General features: G+C 36.6%; 1 protein-coding gene across 6 annotated transcripts in view; it reads right to left on the bottom strand.

The window, feature by feature from the left end:
- CNKSR2 (connector enhancer of kinase suppressor of Ras 2) overlaps positions 1-18,874 on the bottom strand; it is a 309,235-nt gene that overhangs the window by 89,616 nt on the left and 200,745 nt on the right. For 3 of the 6 annotated variants that reach the window (NM_001206513.2, XM_005228381.5, XM_005228382.5), the window contains 2 exons: positions 6,762-6,851; positions 4,958-5,172 (listed from right to left, as the gene is read on the bottom strand). In NM_001206513.2, the coding sequence (NP_001193442.1) occupies positions 4,958-5,172; positions 6,762-6,851 (305 nt within the window). The remainder of the gene's footprint in view (positions 1-4,957; positions 5,173-6,761; positions 6,852-18,874) is intronic. The other 3 variants (XM_005228380.5, XM_024988116.2, XM_024988118.2) reach the window with 1 other exon arrangement.

Below are 18,874 nucleotides of genomic sequence, written 5' to 3' on the forward strand. Positions count from 1 at the left end.
GTGCTTCCAATACTCTTATAGGTGGATGGATGGTAAGAGTTAGGCTCCACATGGTCTGTTGCCTGTACTGGTAAACCAGCCAAATCCTTCTTGGAGGAGGTGCCGATAAGGGCAGAGTCCCAGTCTTTGGAGTAAAATGGTAATTGATAAAACAAAGTAGAATTTAGTCATGTGGACTAGACAAACATGACAGAAGACATTCAGAGTCCTACATCTCTGCCCAGGCATATGGGACACTGAACCTATGGTAATAAGTTCCTGGTGATTCCCACTATGAATACACCCCAACTGAAGGCCTGCTTGTGCTGGACGGGACTAGCCAAGGACGTGGAGGTGGCTGTTTTTGCAGACTGAGGACTGCAGACTGTTTTGCAATTGAGAGATACTGAGAAAGGCATTAAAGTTCCTGTCACATTCACTCACTCGTTCATTCATTTACTCATCACAGTTTTATTGAGCACTTATAAGGTACTAGACCTAGACTAGGTACTAAAATATAGTGCTGAACAAAATGGAGAAACTATCCTTTCCTGCCATGGACTTGGACATGCTCTCCCTACCATGTATAGTGAAGAAAGACACTAAGCTGATAATCATGCAAATGAACCATAAAGTTTTCCAAGAAGTTATATAGGGTACTAAGAGACTATAATAGCAGAAACTGATTTAATTTAGGGAGTAGGGATCAGATAAAAATCTCTCTGCAATCTCAGCTTTAGATAGGAGCCAGCCAGAGGTAAAGACCGAATAGAAGCATTCTCAGTAGAGGGAAAGAGAAAGTGTTAGTTGCTTAGTTGTGTCTGACTCTTTGAGACCCCATGGACAAAGAATATGCCAAAAATGAAAGAGGTGGCAAAGACTGGTGGATGATTAGGGTAGTTAAGGCAAAGAGAATGATTTCCTTTCAGATAAGTTTAAGAAAAATACATAAACTAGAATAACAAACATGGAATTAATAAAAATAAAATTATGTATTTTACAATACCATAAACTTCTAAATTGTCTTTACTATTATATAAACATTTCTGCTATAATTGCTAAGAGGAATGAGTCACACTGAAGTCAAACTGTATTTGCCTGGCTTTGTGTATTTTTATTAGGCTAATTTCCAGAATACAGTAATGAGGATTTTAATCTAGGAGCTTAAAAAGAAACACCCTACACCCCGCCCCCCAACACACACAGCTTTAGTAAATTTTTTAAGGGTATTTATTGCTGATATGATCCTGCTACAAAATTCAACTAAATTTTTCTCTAAATTTCAACTCAGACCACATAGAACTAGTATTATAGCAGAGACAGCAGCCTACGAAACTCCGTATTCTATCTTTATAGTCCTCTTCCACTTAAGTTCTATTTCATTAAAAAGAGCTGTATCATCCAAAGGAATAATTGGTAAGAATGAAGATAATGGTTCATTATGAAGGTAAGTGAATTATATATTGATACTGATCTTGTGTTTAAAAAAATTAACATAAGGAAACGTCCTTTTATTTTAAATAAGTACATATATACAGACTAAAAAAAAAAAACCAAAAAATTCTGTGAAATGTAAAAAGCAATCATTTACGTATATGTTATTTTGCCTCCCAAATCCAGGCAATTTAACTATAATACCCTGTAGTCTTTGTAATAGATAACGCTGAATAACTGCTTGAGTTTTATAACAGCAGCGGCTCTGTATGTTTTTTTGAACTTAATAAAAAATAGTAACAAAGAGCAAAAGAGAAACCTGGGTAGAAATCAATCCAGTTACTAAAAATGCTACTAATATCAGCATATGAGCACACACAGTTCTTTAAGTAAAACCTTTCCAAAACTCACTCATTAGTTATTAAAGCTCAAATTCCTATGTGTATGCAATACCTACGGAGGACCAAGGCAGAGTGTGGAAAGATCCCTAGTGGTTTGGATCCTAGTCCTTACTCTTGCACTTTTTTGCAACATGGCTTTGGGTTAATCAAGTAACCATTTCGAGCTGTCATTTGCAAATACAGTTGTCAGATCAGATCAGATCAGTCGCTCAGTCATGTCCGACTCTTTGAGACCCCATGAATCGCAGCACGCCAGGCCTCCCTGTCCATCACTAACTCCCGGAGTTCACTCAGACTCACGTCCATCGAGTCAGTGATGCCATCCAGCCATCTTATCCTCTGTCGTCCCCTTCTCCTCCTGCCCCCAATCCCTCCCAGCATCAGAGTCTTTTCCAATGAGTCAACTCTTCGCATGAGGTGGCCAAAGTACTGGAGTTTCAGCTTTAGCATCATTCCTTCCAAAGAAATCCCAGGGCTGATCTCCTTCAGAATGGACTGGTTGGATCTCCCTGCAGTCCAAGGGACTCTCAAGACTCTTCTCCAACACCAGTGAGGTTTAAAAATACGTAAATGTGGAAACTCCCTTGATAACTGCAAAAGTCCTAAATTAATCAACTAAGGTCCTCAAAGGAACTTAAGTCTAATAAACAACTCATCAATAAATGTTCTTTCTTTCTGAACACCGGTCATAGGCATTTAACATACTCTTTGGGATTAACAATTATTTAGCTTTTTTAAAAACAAGAGACCAGAGTTAGAAACTGTTCAGCCTTTCACTCTGAAATTAGTGGGTCAGTGTTACATGGGAGGATTTCCTCCATGATTAACAATATTCTTTACCCTGTACTGTCTCTCTGTCAAAAATTAGCTGGGATAAATATCTATCTGGGAAATATCATGTTACAAACTCAGGATATAGAATAAAAATAGGAGGCAAAAGTAGGCTCTTCCCTTTTTCTTGGAATAAATTTCTAGAAATAAAGTTACTAGACCAGGTTCTTCATGTGCTCATGCTCAATCGCTCAGTCGTGTCCAACTCTTTGCGACCCTATGGACCGTAGCCTACCAGGCTCCTCTGTCCATGGGATTCCCCAGGCAAGAAGACTAGAGTGGGTTGCCATTTCCTCCTCCACGTGATCTTCCTGACCCAGGGATCAAATCTGCGTCTCTTGTATCTCTTGCATTGACAGGTAGATTCTTTACCACTGTGCCACCTAAACAATGCCTTTCAGAAAGGTGCTAACAATATACCAGTTTTACCTTTTGCTATCTTCCATAATTTATTTAGTCAAAATCCATAAGACTCACAGCTATTTTTCCTTCCTCACACAGTATATTCCTGTCCCAGTGTGCACGACAGGATGGCACAGGCTGAGTGTTTGAATGAACCTTCAATTGCTTACCATTCCTCTTAGGATAAATCCAAACCCTTTAATAGTTTACAAGCTCTGGGTGAAGTGGCCTCTTCTTCCCTCTCTAGCCTCATCTCTCACTACCAACTCCCCTCTCGAATAGGCCAGCTGTCTCTTATGTTTCGATCGTTGTTCAGGCTATTACTTCTGACTGGAATGCCAGATTCTAGAAGGAGCTGAGTGTTAAGAGAGCATTTCTGACAAGTAAGAACAAAAGTGTCTCCTGTCACACAGTTCTGAGTATTGATTTCAGAACAACTTCAAATGTTTGTGGAAAAAATAATAACCTGATTACTCAGTTATTCAGAGTAGCAGGTTTTGATAAGGGCACTATTCTTGTGGAGGAAGATGCCAGGGGTATATAACTGGGGACAAGAGACAATAGAGAACAATTGCCATAGAGAACTGCACTCCTACATCAACCCAAATAAATGAAAATATTTTCCTACACTTCAGTTTTAGGAGAGAATAACAAGTAATAAGATATTTAAAAGATATACTCAGGAAAGCAACTCAAATTTAAGTTGTTAAATCTTTCACATCTTGTACATCTAGATGGTCTATCTTCCACAACAGTAACATCAATTTTTTTTGATGCTGTGAACATGAAGCACTGTTGCTCAAATTACTTAAAAACCTGTAGCCATGTTTTTCATGGTCTTCTAACAAGAAGCACAATAAACTTCCTTCTAACCAAAATGTCATAAAATGGGTCGATTTTGTGAATTGAATGTTTGGGTCAGTAAGATTATCAGCCTCCACGCTACCATTGTCCTAATCTCTCATCATCCATCTGGTCTGAGCTTAATGGCCCTGCCTTTGGCCTCACATCTCTTGATGGATGCTCTCAGCACTAGAGAGATCCTATAGGCCAATCTCATCATGCAAGTCCCCAGGACGAAATTCTTCACTAGCTCTTCATTACTGCAGCAAAAAGCCTAAGTATTTTATCATACAATTCCCCACTTAGCTCTCTAGGGGCCCATCTACTGCCCTTTCTCACATGCTTTCCCTCAATTTTTAGTGAACCGGTAACTCCGAGCCACATAAAATTGCTGGAACATACCGTTCACACACATTGGTAGCACACCTTCATATGTCTCACCACAAAAATACTGCTGCTCATCTTTCACTCTTTACCCATATGCTCCTCATTCTGAAGCCTCTTCTCACTCCCCAAGCAAAGGCCCTTCTTCTCCTACACTCTTACACTGCCTTACTACAAATTGTATTAGAACTCTTGGTGTGTCTTTCTTTCCATATAATGGGGTGCTATCTATGTCTTTTCACATCTTTACTTCAAGAATCATGGTCCAAGTCTACTGTACAACAGATGTTCATTTTTAAATGAAATCATAAATATATTAAAAATCCTATTTTTAATGTTGAACTTTACAGCTATTCATTTACTGTATATTATCACAATAATAACTGATCAGCTAATTAATTATTATTCTCCATCAGTTCTGTGCATAGGAAGTTATGAAGTTATATCTTTAAAAATATAAGCTGCTACAACATATGCACTCACTGAATATATGAATTGAGGGACAAATCAATAAGTCATCAATTTTTTAAAAATGTTTTTTCAGGGTATAAAATCTAAATTTAGGATTTTTTGTGAAAATCTGACAAGAGGATAAAAATAAATAATCTGGAATTTACCAAAAAGAGTCAATTGCCAGTCTGCCAATAAAACTGTCATCACAGAGTCTTTAAAAGTGTACTTACATGGTACAGTGTGGCTTCTGGCACAGGTGTGCCCATGATGTCTTGTCTCAGTGCATCCATTTGCAAACTAGGTAGCAACGAATAGTGAGTCGGGCTACTACTCTTATCACCCTTCTTTTTAGACTTCTTCCCTGTGTCTTTTTTGCTGTTTCTCTGAAACATGTACTCTTCTTGAGCAATTTTTTCATTGCTCATATATCGGAGTAGAGAGTTTTCTAAATAAAAAAAGATAAATACACCAATGTAGATATGCAAATATTCCAAACTTACCATCCTTAAAGTGTACTATTAGATTTCATTTCAGAAATGTAACTTGATTTCCTTTATGAAACACCTTTGTAGTAAAAATATGGAGAATCTTAATTATTTGGGATCACAGGACAACAGGAAGTTGATACCCTATAGAGTATTTCTCCAAGTTTAGCTCTGAACCAACCATATCAGAATTACCTGCAGAACCTGAATCATAAGTTTCAGATGTGTGGCTCATAAAATTTTTAACAAGTTCTCGCAAGGAGATTCTGCTAAAATCTGACAACAAACATCCTAGGGAGCATCCTTGGAGAAGTTAAAAGCCCACATTATGGACCAATAGTGAGGAAACTTAGTCCAAAAAATTTATGCTTAAATCGATAGCCAGAACTCTACTTCATAAAGACTTTATTCCCCAAGATGTTACCATCATATCAAGTCCCAAAAGGGTGACTCAGAAAAGGCATACAAGTGTTTCTTTCCTAAAATATTTTTCTTGATTAACTCTATAAAACAGAAGAGGTTAGAAACTGAAGTTTGGAAAATGGAGTGAATACATAGATGTAAAGTAATCTCAATGCTCCTATATTTACCAACATTTTCAGAAATGCTCGCTCCATAAAACAAGTGTTAAGACTAATGAAGCAGATATTCATGCTTGCTTATTTCTGTGTGGTCTGTGGATCTGTGCATTAATGAAATAAATTTTGCACACAGGCTAGAAATAACAGGCAAATGGGTTAAACATGTTTTAAAGGAAGCTTTGTGAAGTCATGTTCTATGAAGAGTTTTTTTTTTTTTGCTTTGTTTCTGTTTTTCATCTATAACTTCACGGATCTTATTTCAGAAAATGGAAGTAGCAGCATGACCCACTGGGCCCACCATATCCATCCACACTTGGTTCAATCCCATTTAGTAGTGAAATTTCCCGTTGCCTTCTTTACTGCTCACCTCAATAGCAGGAATAAGTGAACATAAAAACTTACTTTTAGTAGATACTTCAAGTGTAGCCCACCCCCAAGTAAGAAGATAACCCTGAACAGCAAACAGGAGAGAAAAAAGCAAAGCAGGTTTTTTTTTCTTCCATTTTTATATGGTTTTCTTTTAGAGACACTGGCCCAGTTTCTACTAGCTTTTACCCATGTACTTCAAAACTCATTTTAAGGTTATATTAATACAAAAATAGTGAGGGTGGCATTGCGGACCAATGGGGACTGATCACAAACACTTCCTATTCATTGAATTTAATTATTTTATGCAGTTTCACACTTCTGACCTTGTTTTCCAAGTATTAAATTTCAAATAACAGATATTAATTTTTTACACTGTACTTATCTACCCTAAATCCCTTAGGAGGCATTCGGAGAAGATATTTATTTAATAATCGATCAAGACAGTTAAAGGTTGGTCTGAGTCGGTTTGGATATATCATAAAAATCAATAAGAGAATGAATAGTTTTTCACTGAAGCCATAACATCCTATGTAAAAAAACATTTAAATCTGCTTTTTGTTTCAACAACCCAGCCTACACTGAAATTCTAGAACACTTACCTCTTCTACTATCTCTCTTCATCTTATTTGGATCTTCATAGTCCCCCACCCAATTATATTCCACTGGCATAGATATAGGTCGTAGCTTGCCTAAACACAGAGAACAAAATTCACATCACATTGTTTTTCTTCCCCATGAATGCTCAAACTTAAACTGACTTTTAGCTACAGTCTGCAAAACACACTCACTCATATGCAACATTATGGTTGGCATTTGTGAAGATGAAAAATATGTGTGTTTTGAGCCAGAAGGTGAAACTGCCTGTGGCAATTGGCCAGGTGATAATGCAAACTTAAGGCACTTTTTATAAGTAATACAGAACAGCCTAGGTTTGCTCTCTTAGGAGCCCTAGACTTTAAGAATGTGGTCCTTTACAAAGAGGACCATTATTTTAGTGACTTCATTTTCTATAACTGGATCTGTCTTATTCCTCAATGTCCAAGTATCTTTATCTTGATAGGCAATCTTCAAGACAGTAGCCCCTTGTATTTAATGTTGGAACACAGTATTAACTTCCCATCTTCACTGCTTCCTAATTCCTATCTGCTTTTTAGATACTACCATGCTTCAGCAATGCGGCTAGATTCTTTTCTACGGCCTAAAGCTGGGTCTGCCCTTGAGCATCTCTTTTGCTATTATGAACTCTAGTTTCCAGATTCAAGTAATCACTGCTTTGGTCTGTCCCATTTTCCTCTGGGTCTGTGTTCTTACTAAACAGCATTTTATTTTAGCAAGCAGAACTCATGACATAGACTTTAAGGATAGCTTTTTGGTGAGGATGATCAATTGATTTCTGATCAATTCAGAATTTATGAAGCACAAAATAGCCAAAAGAAAAATCACTCACAAGTTTAAAAAGGACACCTAGCACAACACCTAATTCTCAAAATTATAAGAAATAAACCATTACCCTCATTTTGCCAGATGAAGGGTCTGGGACAGCATACACAATTTACCCAAGAACACACAGTAAGTGTGTAGTACCAGGGCTCAAATCTAGGCATTCAAATCGTACTTCTGCAATAACTTTTGGTAACTTCAATATTCACCCACTCATATTCTGGGCTCTCAGTTTTTTGAGATTCTCTCCTCCACCCATTCTAGTGGTCATATGCTTAATCTTGTCACCTGAAAAGGCAGTAATTCTTCCCAGTATCCCACTTTTCAACTAAAACCTGTATTTTTAGCATATCGTCCACAGCACTCTAACAATTCCTCCTTTAATCTACCAATCTTCCCACCTTTCAACACCTCTTGGTCACAATATGTTCTCATCACTCTCCCCCTTGGCTAGATAAATTTCACAATCAAATTGTTACAGACATTCCACATATTTCGTTAAAAAATCCATTAAGATACTTCTTCCTCATTATGTTGTTAAGGGAAAATGTGACAACTTAATGGCATTTTGCCAATACAGTTTATTCAGTATATTTTACTAAGCTCTTTGAAATTTGAGATGAACTAGACATGATAAAATTATTAATGACCCACAAATGAAGTATTTACTTAATGACTTCCTTACAAGGTGTGCAAATGACTTCATAAATGATCACTTCAGTTTCCAAATTTTCATGGGGTAGATCTCTGTAATTTTACAGAGAGAATCTGGGTGAGCTGATGTAGGTGACACACGATCATAAGCCTTGCAATATCTCTCTGCTACTGTCTCATAGTTAAATTATTCTGTTACTTGGCTTTTCATATCTGTTGCACATCTGGAGTATTTTAACCAGGATCTCTATAGAGGTGCCAATTGTGCACTGTATTTCTTACTGTAGAATACTAAATGTAGAAGAGGTCAAAGATAGATACTTTTGGATTTTGTTTGAATTTTATTCTGAAATTAATGGCAAGTAGCTTTTTAAAAAATATGAACTATATTTAGCTGCAACTAAACACAAACAGAACACAAAATACAATTTAAAGAATATTTAGCACTGGGAACTATAATTCAATATCTTGTAATAATCTATAATATATATAGATGAATCACTTTGATGTACAACTAAACCTAACAAAACATTGTAAATTACACTTCGATTTTAAAAATGATTAAAAAATAAAATAAAGATATACTAAATTAAATTAAAAACACTGAGTGTCAGCAGATAGAAGTTTTAGAAAGTCCAAGAACAAGCCAAACTGAACAGCATATTGTAAGGGACATGTATAAATTGATAAGAAATATTCTAAAAAAGCAAAGAAACAATAAATAGACAATTCAGGAGAAGAGTAGCACCAGCGAGATACAGTAGGACAGGGATCTACTGTTGGAAGCAAAGACATGGGGTAATATTCCAATTACAGGCAGGTTACTCGAAGAATCAACCATGTGATTAGAGGCTTGGAAATTCCAGTCCTAGTCCCAGCCTCTAGAGACTGGAGCGGGCTGGGGAGTGAGTTTAATTACCAAGGATCAATTATTTAGTCAACTGTGTCTACACGATGAAACCTCCATACAAATCAAAAGGACAGGGTTTGAAGAGTTCCCAGGCAATGAACAGAAGGAGAGTTCAGGAGAGTGGCACCCTAGGGAGGGCACAGAAGCTCCAAGCTCTTGCCCCATGTCTTTCACTATGCATCTATCCCATCCAGCTATTCCCATGTTATATGCTTTATAATAAACTGGTGATCTATTAAAAAAAAAAGAATATTGACAACGATGGAATGCCTTACAATGATCAAATACTATTTCAATATGAAACTATGCTTTAATAGCAGTGTACAGAACTGTCTGAAAATAAACTGACTTTTTCCTTAGCCAATAAAGTATTTTCAATGCAATTACACATGCTATGGTGCTCTGTGGCAGAGTTAACTGCTTGCTCTACTGGGCTCCCTTAGCTCCTTGGTATACACGATCCTTAATTATACTGTATTCTATCTTTCTGTTTATAGGTTTTTCCTACTTTTTGGCAGGAACTGGGTCTTATATATCTTTGTTATGAAAGTTCCTGGCAAGGATTCTGACCCAGTGTGGGTATTCACTAAATTTCTTTTGAACGCTTGAATGAAAGGATGCTAGACATTAGGGAGATTACTGGGCTGTTCACTGGATCCTACTCCTTTTTTTCTCACTCAAGGGCATCTCTTGAACAATTCTACCTTACTTTCTCTTGTAGCATCAATTTCCCTTTTCTACCCGTGATTCCCATTAGCATACAAACATGCTGTAATGTCTACAGTCTTAAAAAATAAACAAACCTCTCTTCGCTAACAGCCACCCCATTACCCCTTTCTCTGGCCCCCTTTACAGAAAAACTCCTAGAAGTCTCATTTTGATTTTCAGTCTCCAATTTCTCTCCTCTTTTTTCCCCTAGCTTTATTGAAGTATTATTGACAAATTAAAATGTTACACATTAAGGCTGTACAGAATGACTTTTTGAGGTGTGAAATGTGATTGTATGTATACACACGAACACATTGTGAAATGATTACAGCAAGCAGGTTATGATATCCTTCACCTCATACAGTTACCATCTGTGTGTGCATGTATGACTGTGTTGACTGTGTGGTAAGAACACTTAAGATCTAATCTACTCTTTTAGCAAAATTCAAGTGTATATAATGGAAAACATCACAGCGGTTCTTCAAATAATTACAAATAGAACTTCTGTAGGATCCAGCAACCCTACTTCTGGGCATATTTTGAAAGGAAATGAAATCAGTATCTCCAAGAGTTCACATTCATTGTAACATTGATCACAATAGCTAAGATATGTAAACAATCCAAGTGTTCATCAATAGATGAATGAATACAGAAAACGTGGTGCATGAGCACACACACACACACACACACACAGGAATATTACTCTGCCATAAAAAGGAAATCTTGCCATCTATGATGGCATGGATGAAGCTGAAGGACATATGCTACATGAAATTAGCCAGGCACAAAACACAAATGCTGTATGATCTCACTTACATGTAGAATTTCCTCTTTTCTTTGAATCTTCTCCAATTAAGATCTTGCCCCTCAACTCCCCTAAAACTACTATTGTCAAGGTTACTAGTGCTTCCATGTTGCTAAATCCAAAAGACAATTCTCAGAACCCTTGACTTTTCTTATCTGCAACATTTGACACAGAGGATTATTCTTTTCTTGAAATACATTCTTCACTTGGCACCCAGGATACTATCTTTCTCTGGTTTTTGTCCCCTCTTCTCTTACTAAACTCAAATGCATACTTTAGAGCTCAGCAAAAATGTCATTTCCTCAGGGATATTCTTGTTGAACTTGTTCTAGGTTGGGTATCTCTGTATTTGTTTTTCTTTCATAATTTTTTTCATGTGTGTCACTTATAGTCAAGTAAGTATTTATTAAATTAGTTGCTTGAATTCTGTCACCATTCTATAATGTAAATTTCACAAGGGAAGAGCAATTTCTCTGTTGTTCACCATGGTATCTCTATCATTTACCACAGTGACTTAAACATAGTTAACAGCTCAATATTTGTTAACTGATGACCTGTTAAGAAAGTAAATAGGGGACCTTCCTCATACGTTGGAGTTAAAAATGGTCCAAGCTATACAGTTAGTTTCTATTTTCAAAGTTTCCTTTCCCTTTCTTCCTGTCAGCTTTCCATTCCCCCTCCCCCTCACTTTCCCTCCCTTTCTGACCAACCACTTTCATTATTCTAACAAACTGAGCCTGACAAAGCTGTGTGCTAATCAAGCAGAACTAGAAATCCTGCCTCCTGATTTCTTATCTAGAAACATCTCCATATTAAACTACCCATGGTGCATGTTGAAATACTACTGAATTGCTGCCTTTTTCAGTCGTATCCCTCCCCTACATTTTTAAAACTCTGGCCCCAACATGCTAAAATCATTACGTTTCAGGATGATATACAGCATCTGAGAAGTAATCTTCTCTATTACAGTTGCCAAAGAACTGGGGGAAAAAAGGCTGCAGAGAAATTTCTCTTTATGTCTGATGTACCTTTTAATTGCTCACAAAAGAAGCTTTCTCTAGAAAAATACACGCACACACAAATACACATCTGTTCTGAATATTTTAGCCAATATTTTGATGAAAACGAGTATAGTAAGGAATGTTAAGTTATAAGCATGTCACATACACCCATCAAACTCCCCACATACCAGACAGAAAAATTACTTTCAGATGGTTGACTGCATTTCTAGGAAAACATCCCGAGGTTATTTAAGGTAGAGAATCACACATTTAAAGAGGAGTAAAACTGAATTAAATGGAAAGTCAGTGCTTTTTAAAGGATAAAGGCAACATATCTGGATCTAATAAAATAAGTAAGAATGGGCACTTTGATCTCTAGGGCCATATTTTAAAATGTTCACTTCTAGATAAAAGAGTTTGGGAGGAAAAACTGGCTTGTAAACATCACAATGTGATGATTATTTAAGTACTGGATTTAACACCTTATAACAATATAAATCAAATACAAACCTGATGATTATTAACTTGAAATCTTTTTGGTTGCATTAATAGAGAAGCAAAACAAAATATAATTTCAAAGAATAAGCTATATCTTGTTTGTGAATTTTCTTACTGCTCCCTAAAAGTGATCTAGACTTTAAATGGGGAGTCACATAAAAATTGTTGAAGGAGAAAATTTTGAACCGCATCAAAAATTATAGGGAATTTTGAACACTTGATTCCAAGGCGAATTACATTTTGAACCAAATTACATTCTGCCAAGAAAGCAAATGTGCTGTACACACTGGAGTACAGAAAGGCAGGCTATTTCAGCTGAAATGTTGCCACTGTGCATAGAGACTATTCCTCTACATTAGAGGCATGTGGGAGGTCTGGGAAGAATTCAGTGGTTTAAATACTAAGTGGCAAAACAGTTCTGGGTTCTCTTCTGAAGGCTCTGGTGGGTAAAAAAGCAATGAGCTATGCTAAATACTTTTGCCTCCTGCTGTGCTCAGCAATACAGCTGTGGGAAAGAAGGATGATGTGGGGTAAATATTATTTGGTTAAAAACATCCCATTTTCCAGTTAAATATGACAATAGAGCAAAATATTTTTTAAAACAGTAGAGATGAAAAACTTGACACACACCCCAGTTAATTTCTTAGGATTTCATTGATAATCAATGTTGGAGTCAGCCTGTGAACGTAGACTTTGTAACTTCATTATATTAAGTTGCCTCAGTGATGAATTGAAGACCATTGCATTATACAAAGATTCAATTCATTTTTCTTCAAAAATAATTCACTGACATGTATGATTACTGCTTTTTAAACAACTATACTCCCAGCCAGTTTGCAACTCTTGCAAAAAGTTCTTAAAGGCTAGGTAAAGAACTTGTAGAGGATTGGAACATAAACTGTAGCTGTAACTGTGTTTGTTATCCATCCCTGAACAAAGATGGAAAATAAACTGGCTTGACATGATGTGTCATTTATAAAGTAATGTTAGGTTGTCATATGTATACTTTTAAATGGCTGTCTATTGTTTTAATTATTTGCTTTAATGTTTCCAGTCATTAAGATATTCAGTGTATAATTTTTAGTCTTTGCTTTTAACAAGATTGGATCTCACACTTGATATTTTCTATCCCCAGGGATCTATTTCTTCCAAGATTCCAGCAAATTGTCTTGCTGTGATAAAAGTAATTCTATGAGGAGCCATGCACTGATCGTTCCAGTTAGTATTTATTACTTTAGTTTGGACTTTCATCACAAATAAGATTTACTCTAGAGAATGGCTTTTCTGCATGATAAGAATGAAGACGACATTCAACAAGCTGTCTGCTGGGGCAGACTTCAAGTTAAGGATAGAGGATTTCTGTTAAGTTAGCAGTTTGCAACTTAAATTTTATCATTAGTATATGGGTCTTTAAGAGGAGCTGCAAGTCTGTATCAGTTTTTGTCAAAATATATGCCATCAAACATCAGTTACATTGGGAGGTATTTTGTGACCAAAACCAAAGAAGATGCAATGTACAAATACATTTGGGAAACCAAGATTTTCAAAGCCTTTAGTATGCTAATGTACACGTAATAATCTCCAAGACGGGGATAAAATATGCAGAGCTTCCCAATCTTAATTAACCACATAATCTCTTTCTTTTACAAAGAATCTCTTTCAGAAGTAGTGATCTGAAGAACACACATAAGAAAATGCTGGATTATTTAAGCCACATTGTGATTTGAAAGCAGACATCAACCACTCTATTTAAATTTCACCTGGCTGCTATTTAGTACATCATTTTCCCATGGAGGGAAAATGCATTCTGATTTCAATTAGGGACAGTGAGTTCCCTCCTGCTCCAAGGGATGCCATGATTAGGTTTTCTACTGTAGAGCTGGGTAAGTCATCTCAGACACTCACAAGCTTGTATTATTTCTTCCCAGAGAATATGCTGCTGCTGCTGCTAAGTTGCTTCAGTCGTGTCTGACTCTGTGCGATCCCATAGACGGTAGCCCACCAGGCTCCCCCGTCCCTGGGATTCTCCAAGCAAGAATACTAGAGCGGGTTGCCATTTCCTTCTCCAATGCATGAAAGTGAAAAGTGAAAGTGAAGTTGCTCAGTCATGTCTGACTCTTAGCCCACCAAGCTCCTCCGTCCATGGGATTTTCCAGGCAAGAATACTGGAGTGGGGTGCCATTGCCTTCTCCCGAGAATATGCTAAGTGCGAGTAAATGTAGGTTTATCATTTCAGAGCAGTAAGTTCCCAGATTGCATGAATGAAAGAAAAAGGCAATTGGCCCTATGTCATACAATGGTTCTTTGATTTTCGAGTCGTAAATATCTGACTCTGTGACAACCGATTCTTCTTAATTTAGCTAGGGTATCTCAACAGTAGCACTCATGATGTTTTGGACTGGATCATTCTTTATTGTTGGGGGGAGGGGTGTCCTCCCCCCATCATAAAACAACATTTTATGATGTTTAGTAGCATCCTGGGCTTCAACTCACCAGATGCCTGTAGCACCTCCACGTCCATTTATGACAACTACCAGGGTTCCCAGAAATTGCCAAATGTCCCCTAGGGGACAATACTGACCCAGTTACAAATCTCCTGAGTTGGTTTATTTCTATTTTTGGCTTTCCCATTTTGTCTTTAAGGGAAGCACTAATTCACTTAGTTCCTATCTTTCTGTTAATTCGTTTAAAGATGTTTTTCTTTTTCTCTAATAGTTGTGTCAACTTTGTTGGTTTGCTAATTCTTCCTTTTTATCTATATATTAATATGCTGGAATTTTATTAAAAGTTTTTTTCCCCTTAATCTTACTATTATCTGTTACTTGGTTTCCTCTTGCCAGATTTCACTTTTTTGAAAGTCTCCAGCTATTCAATTTACTTAGCATATTATTTTCTCTATTCTTTTTTAAAAAGCGACTAATCTTATACTTTAAAAATATGTGGAGTCTAAATTGTTTTAAACATACCTAACATATGAAGTGATGATTTCAGTAACAGAACTTAAAAAGAAAACTTGTATCACAGAGATTTCTAGTGTTATGAGCTATTTGATGTTCTTCCTTTTACTTTTCAAAACCAAATGAAAAAAACAAGCAAACTATTTCTTTTCATAGGCATGATTTAAATGGTTGGTTATTGGGAATACTTCCATTCCTTTAGTTCGTCACTGATCCCCTCCACAGTAAAGGAGGAAGTATTAATTTGATCCATCAGCACTTCACAATCTTTGAGACACTTTTATTTATGAGCAGCAGTGATTTACTATGCCATTTAATGCACCATTACTTGAGTACTTTCTATGAGGCAAAATCAGTGCTAAGTACTTGGCATATATTTAATCCTCATAAAATTCATTTGATCCTCATCAAAATACTTTGAGTAGTATTGCTATCCCATTTTACAGATAAGGAAACAAAAGTACAGTGAGGGTAACTCTCAAGTACAAGGTCAATCAGTTATTAAAGGCCAAGCCTTGGCACCAAATTCAGTTCTATCCGACCTCAAAACTTATGCTCCATTTTTAATCAGTAAAATTATAGAGATTAAGGAAGAGCACCTTCCCTAGGTGATTACTCTAAATTTTACCTTAGACTATTTTCTATTTCCATGCCAAAATATTGCTGAACTACTTTTCCATCAGTTACACGGTCCCTTATCACCATCAGCTTGATAGTCAAAATTATTTTGTGAAGCTAACCAACATGCAGTCTTTATGAAATGTATTAAGTCAGTCCTAAATAAGAATTCCTATGAGTACAGTACTTGTCTCATATATCTGCATTTTTGATTTACTAATTTGTACTTTGTTTAGTTCTGCTTTGGAAGTAGTACATTTTACTTGAGCACAGAAATTTCTTGTGGTTAGAATCTCATTTTCTTTTGTCTCTAATAGCTGATGAATAACAGTTGGGCTATTGTTTGATAAAGACAATTTATACTAAAAAAACATAGGAGAGGGAACAAGCTTTCATTTGGAAATGTATTTGTGAATGTATTCTGCATATCTTTAAGAAATGTTTGAAATAATGCTATTAATTGTAATTCAACTGCCCAAAAGATAGAATGAAGTTGTACGACAGAGAAAGGTGATTTTGAAGTAAGATGAGAGACCCTAAAACCTTCAGACCATATCCTGACCTCACAATGATAAAGCTCAGTTCCCAGTATCACTGCCCATAGGTCCTTCATCATGCTATTACAGGTCATTTCAAGCCATGTAGTATTTATGTAGCTAAAAAGGACATGGTATTTGGTTTTCTCTTGTTCCAACTACTCCAGTGGAAAATGATCAGGTATAATATAGAAATTAATTTTCCTCAGTGCACACTGTGGACAAATAACATTTATGAGAAGCACTTGTAAAATACCAACCTTGCATTCACTTGTGTGCTTTCTATGAGGTCCTGGATTTTCAATAAATCAGAAAAGGTCTGAATTTCTTCAAACGAATACTATTCTACAATATTATTGTCAAAAATATGTTTTTATCCTATTTTTAGAAAACATGACCACTCACAACCACAAAGGGACTCAGCCAACTGTGTCTACCTTTTAGCAGGTTTATATGCACAGAAATGTGCTGTGATGGAGCAACAAGAGCAAGGAGTCTGTGAACAATGAAAAAAGAAAGTTGATGGGAAATACTATCATTCTGAAAAGTTGCCAAGCAACTAATCTCATCCAACTTGAACCTTTGCCTTTGAAGCATGAGCAGATGAGACCAAATAGTTAAAGTAATTTAATGCTATCCTTTTTTCCTTTTTATTTTCACATTACAATTTCTTTTCTTCCTTGAACTTTCTGTTTATTCATCCCATCTTATTCTTCAAAGAATTTTAAATAGCTCTTATTATTATTAATATTATTTACATGTTGAAGTATTTCAGTTCTTTGATTGTTTTCCCTCCAGTTTTACTGAGGGATAATTGACAAATAAAAATTGCATTCATTTCAGGTATACAAAATGATGATTTGATATGCATATATACTGTGAAATGATAACCACAATCAAGCTACTTAACACATCTATCAGCTCAAATACTTATCCTTTATTGTGTATGTGGTGAAAACACTTAAGATCTATTCTCTCAGCAGCACTAAAGTTTCTATGTAATAACGAAGCAGTGAAAATAAATATCTAGGACATACTGGGCACTTTCTAGTCAATTTACAGTCTGTTGTCATTAAATTCTCACAAAAGGTCTATGAGACAGATATTATCATCTTCATTTAACAAATGAGAAACTGAGCCCTAGAGTGGAGTAATTAGATGGCAGACAGGATTAACAAGTATAGCTGATTATAAAGCCAATACCAGCAATCACTAATCTAGGTTGTTTACCCTACTGTATCTGTGTTTCCAGGAATCATTCTTGTTTATCTTTTTAGGAAAGTAAAACCCAATTACAGTTTCTCATTTAAAAACAGCCTAACACACTGTTGCTAACTTTACCCCTCATTTCAGCTGTCTTTTCCTAAAGTGTGTTAGGGCCATGTCTATGTGAATGCATGTTTACTGTACCATCAGGAAATACAAAACATATAGAAGAACATACATAATTAGACCTAGTTCTGCTTGATTGAAATCAGATGCTTGAATTTTGAAGGAGTAATGAAATTTTGACAAACTACTTTCCTCACTTCAGTTCAGTCACTCAGTTGTGTCCGACTCTTTGTGACCCCATGGACTGCAGCACACCAGGCTTCCCTGTCCATCACCAACTCCCGGAGCTTACTCAAACTCATGTGATGCCATGCAACCGTCTCATCCTCTGTTGTCCCCTTCTCCTCCTGCCTTCAATCTTTCCCAGCATCAGGGTCTTTTCCAATGAGTCAGTTCTTCGTATGAGGTGGCCAAAGTATCAGAGCTTCAGCTTCAGCATCAGTCCTTGCAATGAACATTCAGGACTGATTTCCTTTAGGATTGATTGGTTTGATCTCTGTGCAGTCCAAGGGACTCTCAAGAGTCTTCTCCAACATCACAGTTCAAAAGCATCAATTCTTTGGCACTCAGCCTTCTTTACAGTCCAATTCTCTCATCCATACATGACAACTGGAAAAATCATAGCTTTGACTAGATGGACCTTTGTTGGCAAAGTAATGTCTCTGCTTTTTAATATGCTGTCTAAGTTGGTCATAACTTTTCTTCTAAGGAGCAAGCATCTTTTAATTTCATGACTGCAGTCACCATCTGCACTGATTTTGGAGCCCCCCAAAATAAAGCCTCTCACTGTTTCCATTGTTTCCCCATCTACTGGCCATGAGGTGATGGGACCAGATGCCATGATCTTAGTTTTCTGAATGTTGCATTTTAAGCCAACTTTTTCACTCTCCTCTTTCACTTTCATCAAGAAGCTCTTTAGTTCTTTTTCACTTTCTGCCATAATGGTGGTGTCATCTGCATATCTGAGTTTATGGATATTTCTCCCAGCAATCTTGATTCCAGCTTGTGCTTCATCCAGTCCAGCATTTCACATGATGTACTCTGCATAGAAGTTAAATAAGCAGGGTGACAATATACAGCCTTGATGTACTCCTTTCCCAGTCTGGAACCAGTCTGTTTTTCCATGTCCAGTTCTAACTGTTGCTTCTTGCCCTGCATACAGATTTCTCAGGAGGCAGGTAAGGTGGTCTGGTATTTCCATCTCTATAAGAACTTTCCACAGTTTGTTGTGATCCACGTAGTCAAAGGCTTTG

This window comes from Bos taurus, chromosome X (genome assembly GCF_002263795.3).
Source record: "Bos taurus isolate L1 Dominette 01449 registration number 42190680 breed Hereford chromosome X, ARS-UCD2.0, whole genome shotgun sequence".
Lineage (NCBI taxonomy): Eukaryota > Metazoa > Chordata > Mammalia > Artiodactyla > Bovidae > Bos > Bos taurus.